Below are 26,642 nucleotides of genomic sequence, written 5' to 3' on the forward strand. Positions count from 1 at the left end.
ATCCTACCAGTGTCAAAAGCTACCACCCCATCAGCCTCTTGTCCTCCATCTCGAAGCTATTCGAAAAGTTGATACTCAACCGGTTGCTGGAGTTCTCCAATGAAAATAACATCTTACTCAAGGAGCAATTCGGGTTTAGGAAAGGCCATTCAACGATCCACCAACTTAGTAGAGTTACTGCTACGATACAACTTTCCGATCTACCTCGTGAAGATCATCAAAAACTACTTGTTGGGCAGATCATTCCAGGTCTACTTGAACAATGTCCCCTCTGATTCGTCCAACGTTGATGCAGGGGTACCCCAGGGTAGCCTGCTTGGGCCTATTTGCCGGGTGGTGGTATCCTGTCAAGGTTCACAGATGACACATCCATCATCTATAAGGATCGAGTGATCCGTGCTCTGGTGAGTAAACTACAATCAGGCCTGGATGTTCTGTCCCACTATTTCAAGAGCCGGAAGATTTGTATCACTGCTGCTAAAACACAAACCATTCTGTTTCCACACTCGAATCTGTTCCGCCTGCTAACGTCAAGATCCATCTTGATAGCACTCCCATTGAATGGTCGAGTGAAGTAGTCTACCTTGGTCTCACCTTCGGTAACAAATTGGTGTTCCGATCTCATGTGGACAAGACATCAACCTAGTGTAACATCTTGATCAGGTCGCTCTACCCTCTGATAAACAGGAAGTCCACTCTGTAGTGGCCATGCTACTCTTCCTTAATTCCCATGTAAAGTAGCATCCAATAATGCGCACATGAGTAACATGTGTCAAAACCCAACAATTTAGATTCATACTTCCTTGTGTGTCCTAGATTTTATGACACACTTTATGCATTCAAAACTGCGACCTCACAGTCAACAGCTAAACCTTTTCCGTTTTCCTTATTTTGAGACCTTCGTAATTGTTACCACATGAGCATCAACAATTAACTCTATTTTACAAACATTGTCACCAACGCTTCGCTTCGCTCACCGAACTTGCCTTCTACTTATTTCGTTTCAATAAAATCATTCTAAGTTCACACCAAGAGCATGACTGACGTCTTACTAAATCCGAACTCCGATCCTGCCTCAACGCTGTCCCTCAAAAACAAGCTTGCTGTCCACAAGTAGATCATTCTGCCGGCTATTGAGTATGGTATGCTAATCTGGGAGAGTTGTGCTAAGTGCCACCACCTAAAGTTTCAGAGGATCCAAAACTGCGAACTCGTAGTTCTGAGATTCACCATCTGGCCGGTCATCAAACACTCGAGGAGCGAAAGACGTCCACGCTGGAAAGGTTCAGAGTCGCCTCTCTGCAATCAAACCTCCAGCTCATTCGTGATTTGGTAACCTAGCTCAAGTAGTTTGGTAGGTTCCAGTGCTCAAGTAGGTAGGTTATCAAATTTTTAAATTCAAACGAAAACAAGCCCTTAAAAGTGTATCCTGTAAATTAGCGCTAAACGCAATCATCATATTATAATAACGAATTAACTAGAAAAAAGTTGAAGAGCCAAAGACTAACCAATTGAAACATAAAAAACAGCAAATAAACGTAAATTTTACTAGAACCGTAGAAAGGTAGTCGACCCATAGTCCATCGGAACAGTATAGCATTTCATTTTATTTCAAATGAATCCGTAGATCACATTTCGACATAACCCGCTTACCTTTTGTTCCGCAACCAGAACTAATGCTTGCATCCGGTTTCCGTTTTGCGTGGTTTGGGTTTGGTTGTTTTGTACCTAAACAGCCAAACTTACATACCACCAGCTTCCATAGCGCTACCCATCTAATAAACTTCCACCTCGACCAGCTTGCAGTCGCAGTCGGATGATAAATCTATCGCCATTTCTCAAGTCATGTATTATGGGAATGCGAAACACCAGCATTCCTTCTGGTGGATTGTTCTTGCACTATGCATACATACCATACATTGTTTGCTGGGTGAGCTACGATTTCAACGATAATAGTTGGAGGGGAGGGGGGAAGGAATGGATAGTTTGGAACACCCATCGGAGCGTCGTGGGGGCGTTCAGACGTAATATATGTGCATAAGTAATGGCTGTACAAACATTAATCTGCCGGTTGCCTCTGGTTTGTTCGTCTTGGAAGAGGAAGAGTTAACATCTGAAGGAACAGAACCAGAACCGGTATCGGTCGCTATAGAGCGCAGCGCTACATCTGGACGACCCGACCATCCGCTGGATTCAAATTTGAAGACACGAGCGTTGTTTTGGAAGATGTTTGTCTGTCGGATTTGGCCAGCCAGCAGGAGCAGCAAAGTGATTGTCTTACAATGGCTGTTGTGCAGCAGCTCCGGATGTAAGGCATCGCCGAAACTAGATTGCATCCGGGTGCAGCTCCTGCGGACGCGTGGATGATATCATTAATATATGAAGTTTTGTTTGAGTGGAATGGTCTCGCTGTGTGCTCTGCTGGAATGATGTGCCTGCTCTCGGATCGAAACGCATGACGAAACTTCCAAGATGTAGTGGTTGGCTTTGCAGCGAATAACTGGATGCAATTTGTTTGCAACGATGCTGGAAGTTTCTTCAATTTGCGACAAAGTTCCATCCCAGAGGGTGTTTCACTCATCCTTGATGTTTCGGAGCTTCCCAGAGCGTCGTTTATTAAGAGACGATTACAGCAAATAAAACCACTAATTTAATAACTTCGCCAGCCGGGATCACTTCTAAATTTCATTAAAAGTAGAGTCTAGAACTATAAATTTAATTTCCCGATCCGGATGGCGTCCAATAAGCTCTTCGACCCTTGGCAACCGGGGCTAGGATTCAATCGTCGGACGGCTGACGCCGCAATCATCTGGGGCGAAAAATTTAATTAACACATACTTGAAACTATCCCAGGGAAAATGCACTCTTGAGGCTTTTATTACACACAGGCAGGAGGGTTTTAATGGAAATATTGAGACTTTCCAGACATCAATATGACAATAGGAAAAACATGCTGGCTTCTATACATATAGATTGTCGGTTGGCTTTGCTCCTGATTGTGGTAGGGCTTGACTTTAGCCCACAGCATCTGTTTTTCCTGACAATAAAATGGAGAAAAATTTAATTACGGTTCCCCAACATGTGGGATGCCAGCATAGAAGACTTCATCATGGTTCAATTTGGTTCCTTGACGTTTGAATACCTCTTTTAAGCATACCACAATGTCTGCACTTTGTAAGGAAGATTTTAGGTGTTGCAATGGAAGAGTTTTATGCATTAGTTTGAAAAGTAGATTTCCGTCCAACGGTTGAGCAATATTTGTGGGATTCAATTAAAAAAAAAGGTGTACCAGTTATGCCCATTAGACTGATGCAAAATTTGAAATTTTCGCTCCACAGCGCTTAAACGGTTCCAAATTTGGTCCTGCTTAGCCTCCCAAAATTCGAACTATTTTAGTAAGAAACTGACTTGGCACAAACCATTTCAAGTTGATATGGGAATTACTATGGGAAAATTTATGTTTTTGTCCATATCTATCTAACAATTCACCACATCACTATGCTTTTTAAAATGATAGTAAGGAACAAAAGTTATTAATGATTTAAGTCACTGATGTCTTATGATTATGCTCTTTCAACTGTTCAGCAGGCAACATTGATGTTTATGGCGCGAAGAATAGAGAAAAAAAAATCATGGCTACTATGTCACACTGCAGAATACAGTGTTGCCCACAATATAGTTGCTTAATCTTGCCATAAGATTACCAATCTCTTAAACAATTAATAGCAATTTATTTGAGATTTGGCTAAAAAACGATTTGCCGCAAAGTTGTAGCTTAGAAAATTTCCCGTAAGAATAGTTATAGGAATTTTCGAAAAAGCAATATGGAAAATAGGTAGAAGACAATGAACAAAAAGTTTGGTTTTCCTATAGTAATTTTCATATAAACTTCGAATAGTTTGTGCCAAGTCAGTTTCTTACCAAATGAGTTTAAATTTTGGGAGGCTTATCAGGACCTGATTTGAAACCGTTTGAGCACTGTGGAGCGAAAATTTCAAATTTTGCATCAGTCTAATGCCCATAAGTTCCTATTGGCCATGATTGGAACACACCATAAAAGGAACGTAAAGCCATAACTGATACAACTACCCTATAGATATTTGTGTGACAGTTAGGACAGTTTCTTGAAAGCATTTTTAGAAATATCAGACATGAAATAGGCGAATACAGTTTCTTTTTAGACGAGCTATAGGTTGTAAACCAGGTTCCGAAAAACGCGGTTTCTTTGATAATGCGGGTCATTTTGATCGTAGAATATAATAATTAAATTTAGTCTCTACTCTATTTCCGAATTGGAAACAAAGGTTCCATTTTGTAGCTTAGGGTATTACCTTTGATACCGTACAGAGTTTTTAAATAGCAGGTTTTACATATTTTCAAACATCTTCTCGTTTTTGCCTGATTACACAGGCACTCAAACAGTCACGTATTAAATGTTTTTTTTTCTCTGATATAGCCGTGAAAAATTCAATGTTGTCTTCTTATTACTGATGATGGTTCTGACTATATACTCATTCAAAGTATCATATTTCATGAACTAAATTGATTTTTTTTATGTTCATCGAGTATTCTCAATGTAACTCCAAAACAACAAACTGATGTTCAATTACAAGAAAAAATAGTGCCAATGCAATAACTTCCGTTAAACATATATTTATTAACATTTAACTAACGAATTGACTCTAGGATCCTCAGCACTTGTTTAAGAAAAAAAATATTCGAAAAATATTATTGGTTGAAAAAAATAAAATTGGAGGAGTTGTGAATAAGACATGACCCCATGGTTGACATCCCAAGTAACAAAATGAATTTTATGGTACACTTGAAGAAGTTTTCAAGACAGTTATATAAAACCGAACATACAACTAATTATTCTACAAAGCTACTCCAAAACAGCCATAAAACCTTCATAAGACGAAGGAGGCCCATACTAAAGAAGGTTCTCAATACTAGTTTTTAAGGTTCGCTTAAAACTTGACATTCCTATCGATACATGCTTATAATGGCATTCAAGATCTCTTTAAACCTCTGATAAAACTACGACAAGTTACCATAGTTTTATGTTTTTTCTCTTCAAGAATGCTTCCAGTACGTGATAAGTTTATTTCACATGTTCCAGTTTTTGCTAGATAGACAGCTTGTTTCTAGATGGAAGAATCTGTTCGAGTTATAAATTCTTCGATTATATGGTATTCCTTTACCAATAACGATGTGAATAAAAATTGGACATGGACGTAGTAACAAAGACGATCATTCTCGAACTTGTAGTTCAGCGATTTTCCATGCTGTATTTATTTTGCCGTCGTTAAGCAATACAAGAATTCGAAAAACCGATCGCGCCTCGATGATATTGCTTAAATATCGATTTATTTAAAAATAAAAAAATATTATTGGCAAAATGATACATCTAGTCAAATCCATGACCTTATTAGGAACGGTAAAAATCAGTTGGGATAACTGAAATCAAAAGATTATTATTGTCATTTATGTGTTAATGGATACCATTCCGAGAATGTCAAAAGCAGTATTATCGTCATTATTTTCAATGGTTTGAAATAAAGCCCCCTCAAGATTCTGTTAAGACTAATCTTTCTTGCACAAAACTATGGAGGAGCATGATAAGTTCATTTAATCTTGTTGTTTTCTTGAATAAGATCAGTATAGCTTGAATAAAATTATAGTGATTGATATTCAAGACAGATAAGTTTTATGTAAGATCGCTGTAACATCTTCGATTTTCACGGGTTCAATAGGTCACTCTCACTTTAATCACATTCGTTGTGATCTAATCACAGTGGTAATTATCTTCGAGATAATTGCTTCCTGTCCACGAACCGCACTATCAACGTCACAGTCCCTTCTTCGTAGAGTAAGAACACGGTACTTGTGGGCAAACATACTTTTGAACATAAAAACCAATAAATGATCCATATAATATTGGAAAACGTTCCATAAAAAAACATCCAAATGATCCATAAAACTTCGGAGAAAATCCTTAAAAAAGTGTGAATGAACCATAAAAAATATCAATATGATCCATATTTAATGTAAAATTTAGCAACACAATTGTAAAAATGTACCGCTAAATTTCTAAGCAATGAGCACTGAAATTGTACGAATTACCCATAAACATATTGCAATTGATCCATAATACATTCAGCAGTGAACCTTAAACTAAAGAAAGTGATCCATAGAAAATCATGTTTGCGCACTTAAAAATATAGCCATGTTCGGATTAATGAAAGCAACTTCCTCAGAGCAGTCTCGTTTTGGACTGCTTGAAGCTGAAATAGGTTTTATTAAACTAATTTAAAATCTAAACCAATCTTAATTCTTATAATAAAACCTATTTCAGCTTCAAGCTGTCCAAAACGAGACTGCTCTGAGGAAGTTGCTTTCATGAATCCGAACATTCTTAAAGAACAACAACATCGGATATATCCTCAAAATGTCAGAGGGATCAACACCACCGTTGAGCGATAGAAGTAGATAATATGGTCCAGTGTGATGTCTGCGATTTCTGGACCCATTATAGTTGTGCTGGTAAGACAACAGCTGTAAAGGAGGTTCCGTAGACGTGCTCTAAGTGCACAAATATGCTGAAGGTGGCAAAAGGAACCAAGAAGTCTGTCCCAAAGAAACCACCTAGCAGAAATAATAGAGCGAGGAGTGATGCCGCAACCGAATCTGGAAAAGGAAGTACCAATTAGGTCAGCCTGGAAAAATCCCTAGAGCAGTTGCTGCAAGAGAAAAGCGCAAATAAGAAAGCGCTGGAGGAAGAGAAAATCCTCCATCAAAAGCGATAGGAGGCTGAGCGGGAGATTTTCAAACCGAGAGTTATCTTCCGTCAATCTTTCAACAAAGATTTGGCTAGATTTAGCATTTAGGGATTCAATTATTATTTTAGTTAAGCACGCAAACGATGTAGAATGAACTACTTACTAGTTACTTAGGGTAAATCATGTATATAGCGCTTAGGAACAAATTGTAGGTTACCAGATTTTAGGATCAAATTGTAGTATCTAGATTAAGCAAATAAAGGGCTATTAAATTCAATATTTGCACGAATTCCACCTCCAACTAACCTACTTCAGTAGCTACATAGAGGTAACTTGAGACCAGAAGGTCCCGAAGAAATGTGCTCAACTTTTTGGCTAAGCTCTGGTACTATCTTCGGTCCCAAGCTTATCGATGCACCCCTATAAAACACGAACCCCTCATTTTACCTGTCAAACTTTCATATCGAATCAAAACAAACATTGTTTAGTACTAGAATTTTGACTAGCATGGGGTACGTTAATCGATTTGCTTGGGACCAATAGGCAAGTCAAGTAGTGAGCCAATTTAAAATCGTTAGTTTCGTATTGATTGTTGGTACTACAAATAACTATAATTTAATTAAACGATAGGTATATTAACAAATTTAGGCAATTAAAATAATTTAGCTGTTAAACGTTTTTTAGATGGTTTGGAATTGTATCTTCTTTTGCTCTTTTTTCTCGTTCATACTCCGACCTATCTAAGGTTTGGTACAACGGAACTGTGAGTTCACAGTTCCGTTGAACCAAACCTGACGTCTGTCATTTCTGACAGCGACCGTTACCGTAGCTCTCTGATTCTCAAACAGGGTTGTCACTGGGTATGGCGGTACAGGGTTATCCCGATATTCCGAACAGCGATGATCCATAAATTAGACGTAGGGTAAATGTTGGCTTCGGCACCCATTGACTGTTTTCGGCAACCAAAATTTAAACGTTAATTTAATTATGTTTTCCCATCAACGCACTTCCCTGAATGTTGTCAAACGATTGTTTAGCCTTTCAGCTTCAATCTGATTTTATTTGAACGATCGAGCAATCCAGTAATGCTACATTTTTCTTCAAATAAAGCATACGCACTACAAAATGGGGTTGATTTCGAGTTGCCGATAATAGAACAGCTGGTTAACACGCAGTTCTAATGGGAAGGTTGCCGAAGAAAAAGAGGCTGCCGACAATAGTCACACTCACCTGAGAAGTTTGGAGCGTTGTAAAAACGCTTTCAAAACGTTTTGAAAAATTCTGTCGGTTGGAATGGATAGAGAAGCAAGCAGCAGATGAATGTAAATAAACAGACACATCATATATGTGCGTGACGCTGAGAAAATGCTAGTAGAAGTACAGACGCTGCTTAGATTGACGAGAATACGTAAATTCCCCTATATTATTCACGTTTTGGACACTGTATTATTAATTTTGGTCCATAAACCATGAAAAATTGCTCCATTAATGCTTAACTACTTAGATTTACTGTCCTGCCGTGTTTTTAGGTAGATGTGCGGAGCGATGGTCAAGCGTCTAGAATTAGCTTCCAAAAGAAGCTTCTATAATAATCTTCTTAAGAAAAAATGAAAAAGAAATGTTAATTTTATGGATCATACCTAGGGTAGGTGTTCCAGTTGTTGGTAGACGTGCTTATTTTGGTGTGCTCTATTTATAGTCTATATCGAGGGGGGCGACACATCCAAATCTCAATTCTAGATGCTCAACAGATCTACCACTAGCGAATCAATCTTCGAAAAATATTCTTTCATTTCTCGCATCTACTTGCATCGCGCCTCATCTTTTTACAGGAAATCTTCAGAATCGTCATCAATCTTCTTTCTATCTACTCAGCGTGCGCGCAGCTAGCCGAAACAAAACACAATTTTTCCTGCATCGTAGCTAGAGTCGCTCCCCTCGGTCTATAAACATATGTTTTTTAATTTGATCAAACCTTAGAAAATTGCTACATTACTGCGTAGCTACTCAGGTTTACTGTTCTGCCCGTGTTTTTTTTTGTCAGAAGAGCAGAACGATGGGCGAGCGTCTAGAATAAGCTTCTTAGTTTCTAAATGAAGCTTCCATAGGAAGCTTCTTAAGAATATTATTGTAGAATCTTCTTTTAGAAGCTAATTCTAGACGCTTGCCCGTCGCTTCGCACATCTACCTTAAATACACGGGCAGGACAGTTAATATAAGTAAATAAGCAGTGGAGCAATTTTTCAAGGTTTATGGATCAAAATTAAAAAAAAATAGTGTCCTAAACATGAATAATATACGTCTAATTTATGGATCATGCCTATATTTTTAAGTGTGCAAACTTGATTTTTTATGGATCACTTTCTTTAGTTTAAGGTTCATTGCTGAATGTTTTATGGATCAATTGCAATATGTTTATGGGTAATTCGTACAATTCCAATGCTCATTATTTAGAAATTTAGTGGTACATTTTTACAATTGTGTTGCTAAATTTCACATAAAATATTGATAATATTGATATTTTTTATGGAACATCCACACTTTTTTAGGGATTTTCTCCGATGTTTTATGGATCATTTGGATGTTTTTAATGGAACGGTTTTCAATATTTTATGGATCGTTTTATCAATTCTAAAGGTGCAAACTTAGGGCTGCCGTACTTGTGAGGTTCAAAAAACAACTAAACAACTGTTCTTGGCAATGGTTTATTTCCGACTAGCTTTGCATGCGAAATTGATTCCCTTTGAACTCTTATCTTCTCTATCTAAATCTCTTATCTCTCCTCTCACGATATCTGCGGGAGCAGATCACCGTTGCAGAGTGGGCCGACAAATGAAATTGTTGATGCAAATTTATAACTGTTATACTCTACTTTACATTACCGGCCGCCTTGAAATAGTCATAATTTCAACAAATTATTTTAAATCCTAGCGCTAACTAAATGCAACATACATTACTAATGAAATTAACATGCATAACAAAATTGAAACACGGTACTAAGCAACATCGCCGAATGCTTCGAATCTCCGGATTGGTTGCAGTGATTGGACCATCACCCGAGTTTCGCGGTACCAACGGAAGTGTGTCTTGTCCCAAGTCTACTTCGATCTCCATTCTGCGATCATGGCTTCCTCAGCTTTCGTCCAAAATATGCTGATCCAACTGAAAAATATGAGAGGGACTTTTTTACCAGATTTTAACACAATTTTAATGACTTCCCTGGCGCGGAGGCTTGCGTGCCTCCGCGGGTGCTCCTGCACCGATGACAATGTGGTCCACATCAATGATGCGAACGCTGTCCCTCTCAATGGTGTGACGACTCGCATGATTCGCGATGATGCAACGATATAACAGAAGACAGCGGTAGTAGCAGCATACAGATGAATGATAATCGTGATCGACTGGGTGGGTTAATGATGAATCCGAATCACATGCTGGTTGAAGCGCTCCGGTCTTCGGCGCATGGAGGTAGTGGCATGCGGGAACCAGTTGGCTCCCGCAGGCGCCCAGCACCTCTGATGACGCTAGTTCTCACGAGTTGAAGTTTCGTCATTGTCCCGGATGGGTAACGGACAAATTTTCGAGATGGCTCGGGTAAAGTTTCCGTTCATTGTCCGCACCGTAACAACCCTTACATTTCCATCGGGTCCAGCATGAACTTGAATGACCCGACCGAGAAGCCACTTCAGTGAAGGAAGGTTATCCTCCTTTATGAGTACCAATGCTCCAACCGAAAGATTATTACGTTGTCTCGTCCATTTGGTACGATTGTGCAGCGTTGACAAGTACTGCGTCGACCATTTAGCCCACATATTCTGCATGAACCGTTGAGCGCGCCTCCATCTGGTAAGTTGATGTTCAGGAACCTCTGTAGGAATCTCTGGCTCCGGTATCGCAGTCAATGGACGATGGATGATAAAATGTCCTGGGGTTAATGCCTCCAAATCACTGGCATCGTTGCTCATGGGCGTCAGAGGACGTGAGTTTAAGCATGCTTCAATTTGTACCAATATAGTCTCTAGTTCGTCTGGGTAAAGGGATTTCAAACCAATTGACCTTTTCAAATGGTATTTCATGGATTTGACGGCCGCCTCCCATAAGCCGCCAAAAGTAGGAGATTTTGCCGGGATAAATTGAAATCTAATGTCTTCCTTAGCAGCCTCTGTTACAACTCTTTCCTGTGCTTGCTGAGATTGTAACATCCGTCGCATTTCATCAAGTTGCCTTCGAGCGCCAACAAAATTCGTAGCATTATCGCTCATGATCGTTACTGGTTTTCCTCTTCTAGCAACAAACCGTCGGAGGGCAGCGAGAAACGCATCCGTCGTCAAGTCTGCTACCATTTCTATGTGTACCGCTTTGGTAACGAGGCATACAAAGATGGCAGCAAAATACTTCACAGGGACTTTTTTCCGTTGCGGATAATTTACCATGAAAGGGCCGCAGTAGTCTACGCCTACTCGGAGAAACGGTGGAGCAGGTGTTACTCGTTCTGGGGGTAAATCAGCCATCAGTTGATCTTGATGCGAAGGTCGACATCGGAAGCATCTCATACAACTATGGACGATCTTTCGCGCTATGTTTCGAGCGGAGAGTGGCCAAAACCGTTCTCGAACTCCCGCTACCAACAGCTGGGGACCAGCGTGCAGTAGTTTATAATGGTAATGTAGCATAACTAGTGTGGTGAATGGATGAGTTTTGTCCAATATGATTGGATGTTTCCTATCGCTGGGAACGTTGGCATGCTGTAACCGGCCGCCAACTCGGAGTATGCCATTGACCAACCTGGGATGAAGAGTGTTGAGACGAGAAGTAGATTTAACCTGGACGTTTCGTTGCAGTTCGTCGATCTCTTGTCTAAAACACTGATGCTGCGCAACTCTTGCCAACTGTAGGAGTGCTTCATGTCGCTCTTCGTATGTTTGTACACCGATGCGTCTTTTTGACCGCTCTTGCAGACAGTTGAACTTAAATCTGAGCAGCCAAGCTGTGAGGGTTACCAAGTCATCGAGTGACGATTTTAATCCAAATATTTTACTAGGTGGAAGGACGTTGACAACTGCAGACACGGGTGGATTCTCCTCCAATAGTGATGGATCTAGTCGGTTAACGAGAACTTCCTGCTTCTTAGGCCAAGTTTGTTCATCCTTGACCAACCATGTTGGTCCGTGCCACCAACCCGTATCATTCGTTAGTTGAAGTGGTGTTGTCCCACGAGAAAGAACGTCGGCTGGGTTTTCACAGCCTGGTACGTGGCTCCAAGACCCGGTTCTGGTAAGGTGTTGCACTTCGGATACTCTGTTGGCTATGAATGTTTGCCAACGTGAGGGTGATGATGCTAACCAGTACTGAACAATTTCCGAATCTGTCCAGAAAAACGGTTGTGCGGACGTCAGTTTCACAGCCTTTGCAACCTTATCGTAGAGATGAGCCAGCAGTAAGGCGGAGGACAGTTCTAGACGAGGTATGGTCATCAATTTACGTTTCTTTTTCTGTTGGTCGAGCGGGGCAACTCTGGACTTAGAAGTCAATAAATGTGCGGAGATTCTACCGTCGGAATGCGTTACACGTACATAAATGCAAGCACCGTAAGCCACCTTTGATGCATCACAAAAGCCATGTAACTGAACAGCAATGCAGTTGGATCGAAACTCTACCCATCGAGGCACCGTCAGTCTGTCTAATTGCGCCAAGTCTTTCCGGAATTCTTGCCACCGGGATTGATCATTTTCGACGAGCGGTTCGTCCCATGAAACCTTCTGCTTCCAGAGGTTCTGGACGAAGATTCGTGCTGTTATAACGATCGGTCCAATCAGGCCAATTGGGTCGAAAATACGGGCTAAATCAGAAATCACAGATCGTTTACAAATAGCAGAGAGATTCCACGTTGGAACCTTGAATTTGAAATTGTCCGATCGTGGTTCCCAGATGAGTCCCAAGGTTTTGATTGAGGCGGTTGAATCATCCAACTCGAACAACGTACGGTCATCTTTGAATTCTGGTGGAATTTGCTGCAGGATCGCTGGACAATTAGTGCTCCATTTTCGAAGAGTGAAGCCTCCTCCTTGAAGCAGGTGCTGGATATCATTACAGAGCTGGATGCCCTCTTCTATGGTATCTACTCCGGACATCATGTCGTCGACGTAAAAATCTTCACTAAGTACCTTAGCAGCGGCTGGGAAGCTGGATCCGTCTAGTTCAGCGAGTCTTTTCAGGCATTTTGTAGCGAGATACGGAGCAGAAGCTGTCCCGTATGTCACCGTACAGAGCTTAAAGATGCGTATTGGACCATCCTTGCTGTCTCTCCAAATTATCAAATGTAGTTTTTGATCTTCAGAGCACAATAGGACCATACGATACATTTTTTCAATGTCTGCAACTACTGCATATCTATGTAACCTGAAGCGAAGGATTATGGAATTCAGGTCGTCCTGCATAGTAGGTCCAACCATTAATGCGTCGTTGAGAGAAATTCCGGAGGATGTTCGACATGATGCGTCAAAAACTACACGTAATTTAGTTGTTGTGCTCTCAGGTTTAATAACACAGTGATGAGGAATATAGTAGTGACGTGTATGTGGTGCCATTTCATTATCGTCCATCTCCATCATATGTCCCAGCCGAAGGTATTCTGCTATAAATTCGGCGTACATATCCTTAAGTGCCGGATTGGCATCAAGACGTCTTTCCAAGGCCAGGAACCTCCTTAGAGCTGTCGTACGAGAATCTCCTAGTTGCTCGATGAGCTGCTTCTTCTTGGGCAAAGTTACAATAAACCTTCCATTGGTATCCCGAACGGTGGTACGATCGAATATGTGTTCACAAGCCGATTCTTCGAGCGAATATGTGCTTTTGGAGTGACATTCCTCTAATTCCCAAAATCTCGTCAATAGTTCATCTATACGTTCCATGGATAGATTGGCTACTGCTGGTCGAGGTAGACCAGCCTCTTCGGACATCCTCCCACAAATAATCCATCCTAGCGATGTGTTCCGTATTACTGGACCATCCTCACTAAGTTTCATGCTCTCCGGCGATAATAAGTCAAAGAATAGACTGGCACCGATGATCATGTCAACAGCATTGGGCTCATGGAACGTTGGGTCCGCAAGTACGACGTCATTGGGCAGGTTCAAGCTACTGGTGTTGATTTTTGTTGCTGGCAGATTTAGTGTTACTTGCGGCAACACATAGAATGTCTCCTCCTGTACGAAATGTGAAACTCGAGAGCGAATTCGAGCGGTAACAGACTGCTTACATTTCTTCGTCGCTTGGCCGATGCCACTTATCGACAACATTTCTCGTGATCTCTTAAAATTAAGCTTCTGAGAGAGACTCTCAGTTATGAAGCATAACTGTGATCCACTATCAAGCAGAGCTCGTGCGAGAGTAAAGTTTCCGCATTTGTCTTCAAGAATCACGATCGCAGTTGCTAGCAAAACGGAACGTGATGCCTTGGTTTCGTTAGCAGAAAGTACAACACTGAGACTAGCTAGGTTGTCTGTTTGAGGTGGCATGTTTTGTGAACTTGTGGAAGCGATTGATGGAAAGGATTGGCTCGTGGAGGGATGAAAGGTTTGCTGAGGAGTATGAGTGTTTGGATTTTTAGATTCTGATTCTGAGGGTGTTGACAATGGTGTTTGTAAGTTTGGTGGGTTCTGCGGTCGCTTGTTCGATTGCGGGTCAGATTGATTATTAGGAAATTTGTGTGGACTTACGTGCAGCAGTGAATGATGACGTTGACCGCAGAGCTTACAGGAACTTCTCGAACAGGATTTGGACATGTGACCTCGCGAAAGGCAGTTAAAACACAACCGCTTTGTTGCGACTACATTTCTCCGTTCGTCTACCTTCATAATCTTGAACTTCTTGCACTGGAAGACTGGATGTTGAGATTCTCCACAAAACGGGCAACTGTTTAAGTTACTCTGAATACCAGCGTGACTAGCGAATGGCCTTGAAGGCTTCTTCGTATCCGGAGGAAGGAAGATCTTCCCAGATACAGATTGTAGCACCATACAATGGTTTTTGAGGAAATCCACCAACCTTTTATATTCAGGGACGTCTCTCGATCGATGTTCCGTTTCCCAGAGGCGTATTGTAGTTGAATCCAGCTTACTCGACAATAGATGAGCCAAGATAGTACTCCAGTTGGCTGTTTCTTCACCCAATTTGTCAAGCATCTGCAAGTGCTTGTCGAATTCACTGATGACAAAATTCAAGGCCTCGAAGCTCTCCTTTTTCATAGGATTGATGGATAGCAGTGAGTCTAGATGCGATTTAACCAGCAGTTTCCGATTTTCGTATCTTAACTCCAACGACTTCCAGGCTATTGAGTAGTTTGCAGCCGTCAGATCAATGGATGCAATTTCTTGCAAAGCTTCGCCTGATAAGGATGTACGTAAGTATGTAAACTTATCGATATCAGACAATTGAGTGTTGTCTGAAATCAAGTTTTTGAACGTGTCTCTGAACGTAATCCACTCTCTCATATCACCACTGAAAGATGGTAACTTAAGCTCAGGTAGTTTAACACGCATGCCAATTGGAGCAGCCTGTTGGCATTGGGAATGAACTGCAGGAACCATCGATGAACCTGGCTGCGCTGTGGAAAGGAGTGCTTGGAGTGTTTGCTTGATGGAAAAGTATTCATCGATGAAATTCTTCATAATTTGTTCATTTTCGCGGTCCCTTTGCAGCTGCTGGTCCTTCAGTCTTCTTGCACGTACTGCTTCGGTTTCATCGGTGTCGGCAAAATCGTCGTCTTCAGCTGCGTCTTCCAAAAGAATCTCCGTTTTCATGCGAACATCACGAAACTCGTCGTAGATTTCGTCTAACTTCTGCATCCTGGTTTGTACTGATCCTTTGTCTCGTGATTCATCGTACCTTCGAACAAACTCCTTCAGGACGTCCAACACTTGTCGTAGTTGACGCTCCTGCTTGCCAAGTTCACGAAGAGTTGGCATTTTTTGTCTTCACTTGCACTATTTGCAGCCAGACAGCTAACCGAACCGCGCGACCGAGTATCGTATCGAACCCACCGATTGACAGGGATAGAATCACACCAAACAGAATTGGCCAATCAACCACAGGAGAAACAACTCAACTCAGCAGACTAATAAACCTTTTTTTTCATATCATCGAATTGAAACGTACGACATGCGTTTTAAATCTTTATTTCATCGCTTCAATAGGAAAATCAGTTGAACGAAATCATCTCTTTGTCATATATGCACAATGGGTTGCTTTGAACATGCTTTCAGAGCACACCTCAGACAAACCTGCTTTCAGTGTACTTATCTGAATTTCTGCGTAGTAGCCCAAACGGTAATCGGCCAGCATGCAGCATACAGCAAACAGCAAGTAGTTCCCAACGGCGGCAGCATCAACAGCAATGGTGAAACATCGGAACCGATGGAACATGGACAGCAACAACAGCAGCAGTGAAACCTCAGCAATGGCGTAGCAACGAAATTGAATAGCGGCAGTGGTGATCACTTTCACTATTGTTCGGAACAGCATTCATGCAGCTGTATTCTTCTTTCTTCAGAACCACACATCATCCGGTTCGAAGGACCAATGTAACATCTTCGATTTTCACGGGTTCAATAGGTCACTCTCACTTTAATCACATTCGTTGTGATCTAATCACAGTGGTAATTATCTTCGAGATAATTGCTTCCTGTCCACGAACCGCACTATCAACGTCACAGTCCCTTCTTCGTAGAGTAAGAACACGGTACTTGTGAGGTTCAAAAAACAACTGTTCTTGGCAATGGTTTATTTCCGACTAGCTTTGCATGCGAAATTGATTCCCTTTGAACTCTTATCTTCTCTATCTAAATCTCTTATCTCTCCTCTCACGATATCTGCGGGAGCAGATCACCGTTGCAGAGTGGGCCGACAAATGAAATTGTTGATGCAAATTTATAACTGTTATACTCTACTTTACAATCGCCATTAGTTCAATGCTTCTATCACAATGAAAAGGTCTTATAATCAATTGTTGTTGCTGATTCCAATTCCATCTTGATTTTATTAATTATTCTTAACGACACACTTACGTAGAACTGTACAATGAAAACATCGCGATGTAATTAAATGTTATATAAAGTATTGAGAAGTAAAGTGATTTGCAATGAATAATTTAATTTGGTTAATTACAGCGGAATATTTCTTATACCGCTTAGACCCTTTTGGTATGTAAGGGCAGTAGGCTAGAAAAAGCTCGTCATCGAGTTTGTCATTTGACAGCTGTTTATTTATGGTCGACCAACACTCCACATATTCTCCGTTTTTTGTTTGTTGTCCTAATTGATGTCGCGTAAGTAAATTGCATTTAAGTGTATTATTCGATGACTTTTTAAAAGATTTAGTCGTTTTCAGGATGCCATTCAAAATTATTCAAACGATCGAAGCCGGGGAAATTTGCCTTAGTGTTGTACCTAGTGGCTGGGAAGCCAATGGGATCTTGCGGTGGCCGAAAAAGCACCTGGTAGGAAAATTGTCCCAGATCGAAACATCCACTGCAGATGATAAATGGGAAAAGATGAACTGTGTCAGGAAAAGGGAATTTAAGACACGTAAGGAACCTGATGATGAACTTGATCGGATGGAAACACGACATGATACCGAAGTGGAAGATATTCCACTGGCACCTCCAAAGAAGCGTGTGCGTCGTGAGCCCTCAAGGAAAGTATTTGCAGCGAAAGACTTTAACAACCTCTTAGACACTCAAGAAGAATTTGAAGCGGAAAGCAACGCTGAATCCAATCCTGTCAACAATGCATGTGTGAGTATTTCAATCTAGTAGTTTCTTTTATTAAGAATTGAGAAATATTCATAATTCCAATCGTAGATTACAGCTCCTGTGAATGATCAACAGCTGCTCTATGTCACGGAGAACGTTCACACGGAGGGAATAGCAGAACACAATGAATCATCCCAAATCTTCTTACTGACTGGTGACGATGGAATTAACAATAGAAACTTGGAAACTGTACTGGTAAATCAACGTACTATTCTGGAAAATCAGTCGAAAATCATGCAAGCCCTAGCGAAGATTCAAACCGGACAGGAATACGCTATGACTCATTGCCATTACAGTGCGTCCCAAAATAATGCTATTTTGGCTAAACGGCATGTTCAGCATGTATTGTCCCCAGCCGATTCGGTGGATGAACTGGAAGCTTTGGAAAGGTCTTTGGAGGATGAAACACTGATGCAGCAATTTTCAAGTGGAATGAGTTACATATGCGGCGTCACTGGCAAAGCTCAAGGAACGGATGGTTGTTACAAGTTAATTGATTACTTTTTCACCCGAAAGTTTCTCACTCAATGCTCATGGACAGGAACGATGCGACAGGCTGATAGAAATTCACAGCAGGAGCCGTCAACTTGTGGAGTTGCTACGACAAAGGTACCATTGAAATTCTTCAAAAACACACGTGCGCTGTTTCTGAATTTGATTGTACAAGCTGACAATCAGTTTTCGGAGCTTTATTGCGACAAATTCTTCAAAACGATCCTTAAGAACAGTAAGCAGCGACTCTCCTCAAAGTTCCTGACGTCGAAGCATAAGAACAGGCCTACAAAAATGAAGTACAACAAATCCGGGGCTGGTTCTGGACCAACGTATGCTTCTGAGATTAATCAGTCAAACAATATTCCTAATGCGAATACCACAGAGTCACATGAACCATCCTATAAGTAGAAATCGAATGTACAATGTAATTATACAATGAATGGTTTAACATAAACGTTATGATGGATTTAATTTACCGTATTCAAAAATAATATTCAACTTACATAATAATCACTTTTAATGTATTGTGTGGAGCAGTGGTATGAATACCATCCCTACATTTCTGTTCGGTATAAGTATTGCTACCATCTTACATTTTATGTCGAATAGTGTGTATTGTGTTTTTGCAGCTTGTTCACTACTGGAATAAAAGACGTGTTAATGGCTTAATTTTATAGGTGTTGCAAAATAATCGCTGGTGTGCTTTAGTGGACTACCCGAAATTAAGATATTCCCATTTTGTTGAGAAGCGTGATCGAAACAAACCACCTGATTATTTTTAGAAAGAAACCACTTATTGGCCGCATTGTTATCTAATGAATATGCTTCGAATTCAACTTTAGCAAACTTATCATCAGAATCAGGTGTACGAATTTGTTTTTTCAACGTTGGAGTTGCATGAACTGTGTTACATGGTTTGCAATTTTCTTCAAGCTGATTTAGTTCGCTTATTCGCTTTGCCGCCTGAGCTAGGGGTTCATGTCCACTTCGAATTAAATTTTTAATCTGATATAGTTTACTCTCGAAAGGGTACGCACTAAAACTTGGCAGGATACCGAAACGATTAACATCTTCTATAAGATGACAGATTATGAGCGTTACTTGTCATGTAATCTTCTCCATATATATCAACATACCGTTCAATGTAATGTTGCAGCAACGATTCTGCTAGGTCAATGAGATGAGAATGAGAATCGGTTGAGCAAATAGTTATGGCACAAAAAAAGACCAAAAAATGTTCGTATACGTCTTCTGGTAAAAAAATGTTTCAAAACTACTATACCTATATAATACAAAAATGTACGAAACTCTGTACCCTTCCAATGATTTAAACAGTCGAGACCTCTCATGCTCCTATGTATCTCAGATGGTAGCTTTAGTTGTGTCAAGTATTTTGTGATATCTGAAGCATGCTGGGCTGACCATTTTGTTCTGAAATTTCCGAATTTGCCATCTCTCCATCCAATTAGACATTTCTTCATGATCCCTAGATCGATCAAATGGAGTGAATCGCCTATTGGAAAATCAGCTATCATGTCAATTGGTAGACGAAGTAATGGTGTGTCCATTTTATGATATGATCCGTAAGATTTGGTTCGGAACTCAGCATCCGTTCTTCTTCTACTATTGGACAAAGGAAAATAATTACAGTGTGACAAATATGAATACTCCCCAGTAGCTGTACACTTTTGGCAACCATTTTGCGCGTTGAAATATGCTACACCTGGAATGATGATAGTTATTAATATTGTACATGATACATGTTATCTATTTAATTTTTACCTTTAATAAAAGATCTTGCAGGTGAGTCGCATATAAAACATCGTAGTTTAACTGATATTTTGTGATGGTTGATAATTATGCCATTATTTAAAATGTCATTCATTTCATTGACGAATTGGTCGAGAAAAGTATTTAAATCACTTGGCTTACTTTTTCCACAATAAATACCTATCACCATTGGTTTGATGTGAGGCATTTCATGGATATTGAAGAGAATCGGCCAGAACTCATCCTTAGAACTTCTATAAACTGGCAAACCGTCTATGTTGATATTGATAGTTATGGTACTTGATTCATTTATGTTAGCAAAAAGAGTTTTTAAGCATTGTTCAAGACCATGGTGCCAATATTGATCATCTCCTACGGACTGAATGGACACAGTCTTCGCAGTTTGTATTAATGTTCTAGGGTCTTTCGGCAAAACATTTGGTAGGCGATCGTTGATGATTGTTATGCGGTCCCTCAACGCATTTTGCTTGACATTGTGGGATATCGACCAACTCCTGAGTGCTGCTAATAGTGCTTCATTCTTACTGTCTTCTTCATCTTCGTCTTCCGAAAGTGTCGGATCAGGCTGCCATACCCCGTCTTCCGAAAGTGGCCACTCTTCATAGGGTATCTTAGGTTGACATGTTTCGTTATCATCTTTTTCCTTCGCTTCGTTTTCCGGGGCATCGGAGGGAATGTTCTCTGGCTTTGTTTCCTTGTGACTTTGTATACCTATTCGTACCCGTTCGTCTTGTTTTGAAGTCGATGCTTGCTGAGATGAAGTGAAGATGAGTGTTCAATATATTGAATAGGTTTTTACTCAATTTCCGTTTGTAAGATCCACTATTTTTCAATTTTTTCCACCTGTTGGCGTCCATTAGTTGTGACAGCTTGTTTATGTATTTCAGGGAACTCTTTCTCAAGAGTGTTTACTCTCGGTTAAAACCTTTTGGTTTTAAGAAAGTTTTATGCCAGCATTCTCAAGATACATTAAACTTATAGAAGAATGACATAAAACTTTTTCAAAACCGATCTCAAGTTTTATGAAAGCTTAAAAATAAGGCTTGAAAGGGAGTTGAAGTGTCTCTTAAAACTGTTCATAAGGTCAATTAAACCTATAAAAGATGGAGTTTTATGGAGGCTTCTACAAGTATTCTTGAAACACTCTTCAAAAATATCAATGATATGAGACTAAGTTTACTTGAAAAAAGCAATGATAAAACCACATAGACTCAGTCATGCTTTGATAAAACCACCATAAAACATGAATAAAACCAATTAACATTTGGATTGTTACTTGGGATAGATGCGTTAAGCTGTTAAGTGAACTTCCCGTGCATTTCTAGTAGTAGTAGTAGCAAAATTACGTTTATTTCCTGAATTTTGATTTTACATTATTTTAACATTTTAATTGATTAGCCTATCAACGAAGACAACAAATCAAGAAGACTGGCAACTTTGCCAGAATCCAAGCGACATATACAGTAGCGCTGCATTTGAGTGAAGGTAGAAGCAACGCATAGAAAAATGAGCAAATACACAAACCCTTCTTCTGAGGTTGTAATCTTTGCTATCAAATTCGTTCGAAGCATTTACCTTTGAGTGGCAGATGACGCGATTGTACCTGTCTCATAGCGTTTGTACACTCAAAAATATTACTAAAATAAGAAAGATTAAAATTTAGTCATTTTATGCATAACCAATGTTTATACATTGATTCGATTATTTTATTTTATCAAAATTATACTACGTCCGATTACTGGCGAAGAATTCGATCAGTGCATACCGCTGACAGCAAAGCTGTGCAAGAATTAAAAGTACTGAAGGACGAAAACTGTTTTGGAAAGACTCCATTATCGTTCCAGCCCTCTCGTCGAGCTTCACACGCTGCAGGATATGTTGAAAATCAAGAATAGGAATTCCTGTCCTCGTCTTTATCCATAGTTCACCAAGGAGTAAACAAAGCTTTAGTAAGTATTGAAGAATTGAATCAGTTAAGATTTGAGAAGAATATTTGAATAATAATTTTGTTTTTAGCTTCAAGCAACGTTGGCAAGCAAATGAGCCCAAGTACCACAATCTCCAAAATTCAATTGCACCATGTTTGCAAGCTTAGGACTTTCGTGGCACCGAATGAAGATGACCGGTTTTAAAACGGTGAAGAACTGCTGGTAGGGTGAATTTGAACAGTTTCGCTTGCCAAGTGCCAACTCTAAACTAGATCCAAACATCCTCTCTTTCCAGGCCGGTTACAACGCCAAAAAATATGAACCTGAATCCGATCACTCGCTAGCGCCATTTGGTTTGCACCATCACGGTCAATTTCTTCCGCATGTTGGACCCTAGGAGGCTAACTATAAAGACACTCCGAACTTGAACGAAACTGGCGCGGATTGATATCAGACCGGTTGAACAGTTTCGGAAACGTGAGACTACAGTTTTGAAATCGCCATAGGCCAAGAGATTGTTTGCCCCGTTGATGGATGTGCAGTGTAGATTTTGCTAGGAGACTCGGCTGTCCTGTCAATATCAATCTTATGGAAACGACCAACACGAGGAATCACCGGATAGCAGCTGATCCAAGTTGCCACATCTCTAACAATGCCCACGGAAACTACATAGATAACATTTTGGATACCCACTATTGCACTTATTTATCGGTTAGAATTTTCTGCATATCATTATTAATTAATCCAGTTTATGTTATATGATTTATTGTGATAAATAATAATTGACAATAAATTTGCTCCTGTAACATTATTATTATGTTTAAAATTAATAACATTGGAAATATCCCTGACCAGCACATAAAAATACTATTCATGGAATAAATCCCGTTTATGCACCATTTGAATATTCGCACTTTATACATTTGACTGCATAAAGTATTTTTATACTAAGTCAGTTTTCTCTCCCTTTATACCAATCTATGCGTCGGTCAGGAGAGTTGCGATTTAGCGTAACTTTTAATCTATTTAGATTTGAAAATCTTTTGAGTGTATGAGAAAATGGAAGAGTTGCCAGTCTTCTTGATTTGTTGTCTTCGCTACCCCTTGAGATGTATCACAGGAGTGGAACTTCGGATCAGAAAGTGGCTCCACTTGTCATTTGCGAACACTAGCGCACCTAGCGATAGAAGGCATCTTCTGCCTGCAGTTAAGATAGGCAGCATCCTATGTTAGTGTGAGTGCACATAGAAAGCCCGTGTGGAACGCTACCACAGTACATCGCTTGGTGAGCAGAAAAACGAACCACCTTTTGATTCACCGATTTGTTTGCACTTCCCCTTCTGTTCTGTGGATGTATGTTATGTTTGAATTGAAAAAAAGTGATAACCTACCTAACTACGAGTATAACTTAACCTAACATGCTAGATCAGACCTCAGACAGGTGTCTTTGAATCTTTCCAGGATAAAAACTCTCCGTTCTTCTAATGTCTGAATTCCAGAATTCTCAGAATTTCTAGTTCGCGGGGGACTGTTTAGGATCGTCCTAAGGATGGTTGTAGGAGAATTATGCTATGTAACGGCTTGCTATGCCCCGCCTCCATCAGCAAAAAATCCGGGAAATTATAATCGAGACGGCATAGCAAGCCGTTCTAGAGCATTATTCTCCATGTAGGAGGAACCTACAATACTAATCTAAAGGCATAAATAGGGATACCGTTTGTTAACATCAGTGCTTGGTACTGAAATCTGTAATCTGTCATAGGGAAATCACTTTTTCTCACCACAGAAACATCCGATTTTCTTATGCAAAATAATGGATGTGCGTTCAAAAAAGCTCGAAACCTTTCAAAAAAAAAAAAAATGCAATATTTAGAGATTTTTTTTGCTCAATCGGTAAATAACAGATTTACCAAGAATTAGTAGAAGAGATTCGAAGCTGAAATGTTCTAATTGCGATAAATTAGCGATCAAATATGTCATTTTGCATAAAATAAGTGCAAAATTGTGCTCCTAGTTTTTTGCTTTCTTATAGCGTTATGAAGAAAGCCCAACCCTAACGACCTTGAAAATTTACTCAATTTTTTTTGCAGGATTTCCCGTGCATTTAATTCTCTTTAGAACTCTCAATAAATTATCAACAAATTTGTCTTGAAATTTTGTTCAGAATTATCTCGGAGCTCTCGTCTTAAATCGTCTAAAATGTTGCCTAGAAATTTTCTTAGAATTATCTAGAAATTCATTTCGTGATGCACTTAGAATTCCCTTAAAATTATTTTCAGACTTCCTTTGGAATTGTACCGACAAAATTCGAATCCCTCGGTATATTTCACGGATCCTGAGGTCTTCACAATCGACTTGGAGTTTTCCACATAGCTGCTTAAAAATTCTACTCTGAATTTGAACTCTCACAAATGACTTGCAGGGAAAGTCTAAACTCTCTAATGGCGGCAAACTCCAACTCGGATTAACTTTTAATACCGTCCCTGTTTGTATGATCTGGAAAATGTTTGATCAGAGTTATGTTAATTAGGCAGATCAGCATAGAATACTTAAGAAGACTAATTATTTGGTATGCAATGGGCAGCATTTTAAGTATACTTTCAAATGCAACCAACCTGGTTTGCCCAATTTAGCCCAACTTCGAGGTATTGAGCTTGGAAATAGTTCTAATTTTGGATCAAAACTTTAAATGTATTAAGAAATGTTGAAGATAAGGACTTGCTTGCCAAGACAAAATGGTGTATTAAAAAAAAAAACAAACATTTGTGTCGAACATACTAATGTCAAAAAATTACTTCCTGAAAAGTTATTAGCAAAAAATTGATTTTCTGAAGGCTCTTTCCATATCTCTGTAAACATAAGAGATAGAGGGTTGACGTGTTCAGCAAAAATGTTTGTTTTAATATTATCTAAAACTCGACAAACAAAAAAAAGTAAATTTTTCATCTTCCTGCTAGGTTGATTAATCATAAAATGGCTTAACTCAAAAGAAGGAGCTTTTTAGGTGCACAAACTTCTCCGAAGACACTATATGGCTTAAATGGAACGTTTTTGCATAAACTAAAAAACGCACGTTTTGTCACTTTTAGACCACTGTGCGATGATGTACAGAAAATCGCCAGTCAGATGATATCGGGTAGGTGCAAATTGAGCTTAATGCATAAACAGCTCGTTGCAGAGGTGAGTCTCCTTTCACCCACCGCTGGTTGTCAAGGTGATCCAATCATCACGCCCCCTCCGGAGCGAGGAAATTTTTCTGAACGACGGCAGAGAGAGAGGAAGAGAGAGAGACAGGGAAAAATTCCACTTTTTACCGCTGGTGGCACCTTGAGCGATCCGCTCACCATGCCGTCCGATGCAAAAATAAGCGGAGGCGTGACAGCAGCGCTATTTTATAACTTTATACGTTCAAGCAGAATGATGCGCAACGCAGATTATGACGACAGAGTTATCGAAAACGCATTTCTCATGAATATTATCACTTTTTATTTGTAAATTTTTCAAATGTTTTTTTTTATGGAAAATTCGGCAGATCTGTAAAGATATTCCCTAGCGATTGGTGTTTTTGGATTTCACTTTCATCTATAAATGTCAAAGTTATAAGTGTTCAAAACCTAACACCTTTTCATGACGGTTGTAATTTTGGATTTTTAATTTTCTTTCTGTATCTTCCCGTAAGACGTAGTCTACGTCAACACATTTTAGATTATACTTAAAAAAAACTAGCAAAGCTACCTAGTTTTACGATTCACATATTACATGATTTACATATAATCGAGGGCAGAAAACCACTTAATCTACACATGCCAAATAGATGATACCCATTAAGTCTAGCGATTTAAAAAATGTGAGCTTTTTCCTCTATTTTGCCTGTATTGCTAAGAGGAAGAGTTTGCATCCTGTGAACCATGTGGTGAAGAGTGGCCATTTGTGTTGATGGGAATGATTTGAACAGCTTGGTATTACCAACCGGTGGAAATTCTAGTACTACAATATGTTTGTTTTGATTCACTATGAAAGATAAGACAGATAAGATGAGGGGTTAGTTATGTTTCGAGGGGTGAATCGATTAGCTTGGGACCGAAGATGGTACCAGAGCTGAGCCAAAAAGCTGGGCACGTTTCTTCGAGACCTTCTGGTCTTAAGCGCCCATTACACATGTCAATATATTGACAATAAATTGACATACTGACAATATTATTGAAAAGGTGATATTGATGATGATGATTGATGACAAGTATTGACGAAAAGCTGATTTTCATTTCACTTTGTCAATACTCAGAATATATTGACAAAAAAAAAACAGTCAATTCTATCAATATCATCAATATACGAATATTGACAACATCAATGGCAATACGTTTGAAGCCTTTTAATCTCAATGTATTAAAGTCAATATTACTTGTGTTAATTTCCCCACACAAGAAACATGGATCAGCGGGTCAAAAGAGAAACGTCGTTACTGGACCTATGCACTGAAAAAAGTTTTCATATAGTTTCCATTGGGAACGCACATGATATTTGTCCAATAACAAAATTAATGATTTTTATCTGAAATTCAAATAACATTCATACGATCACATGAATTGTATATGACAAATCACATAAACTTCATTGGACACATAAGGTTCATGTGATTTTGTGATGCGATTCCCAATTATGAGATCACATGAAAGTTAAGTGAAATTCTAATGGATATTTTCCATTGGAAATGTGATTTATTTTTTGAGTGTGGAAAATACTAACTACACACTGAATTCGGATAACCTGAGTCGGTAAAATTTTACCCGGTTTTTGAACTACTAAAAAGTCGGTAAAATTTCAAATTACCAACACTCG

The 26,642-nt window shown here is 39.6% G+C and overlaps 1 protein-coding gene across 1 annotated transcript in view; it reads left to right on the forward strand.

Annotated features, from left to right (window-relative positions):
• Positions 1-17,166: 17,166 nt before the first annotated feature.
• The window catches only part of LOC135717464 (uncharacterized), a 38,214-nt gene continuing 28,738 nt past the window's right edge, over positions 17,167-26,642 (forward strand). Inside the window, exons 1-2 of the mRNA XM_065239552.1 lie at positions 17,167-17,571; positions 17,638-18,396. Coding sequence (XP_065095624.1) covers positions 17,167-17,571; positions 17,638-18,396 — 1,164 coding nt within the window. The remainder of the gene's footprint in view (positions 17,572-17,637; positions 18,397-26,642) is intronic.

This window comes from Ochlerotatus camptorhynchus, unplaced genomic scaffold (assembly GCF_037179485.1).
Source record: "Ochlerotatus camptorhynchus isolate MF236.1 unplaced genomic scaffold, CSIRO-AGI_Acam_v1.1 ptg000056l, whole genome shotgun sequence".
NCBI classification, from domain to species: Eukaryota; Metazoa; Arthropoda; class Insecta; order Diptera; family Culicidae; genus Ochlerotatus; species Ochlerotatus camptorhynchus.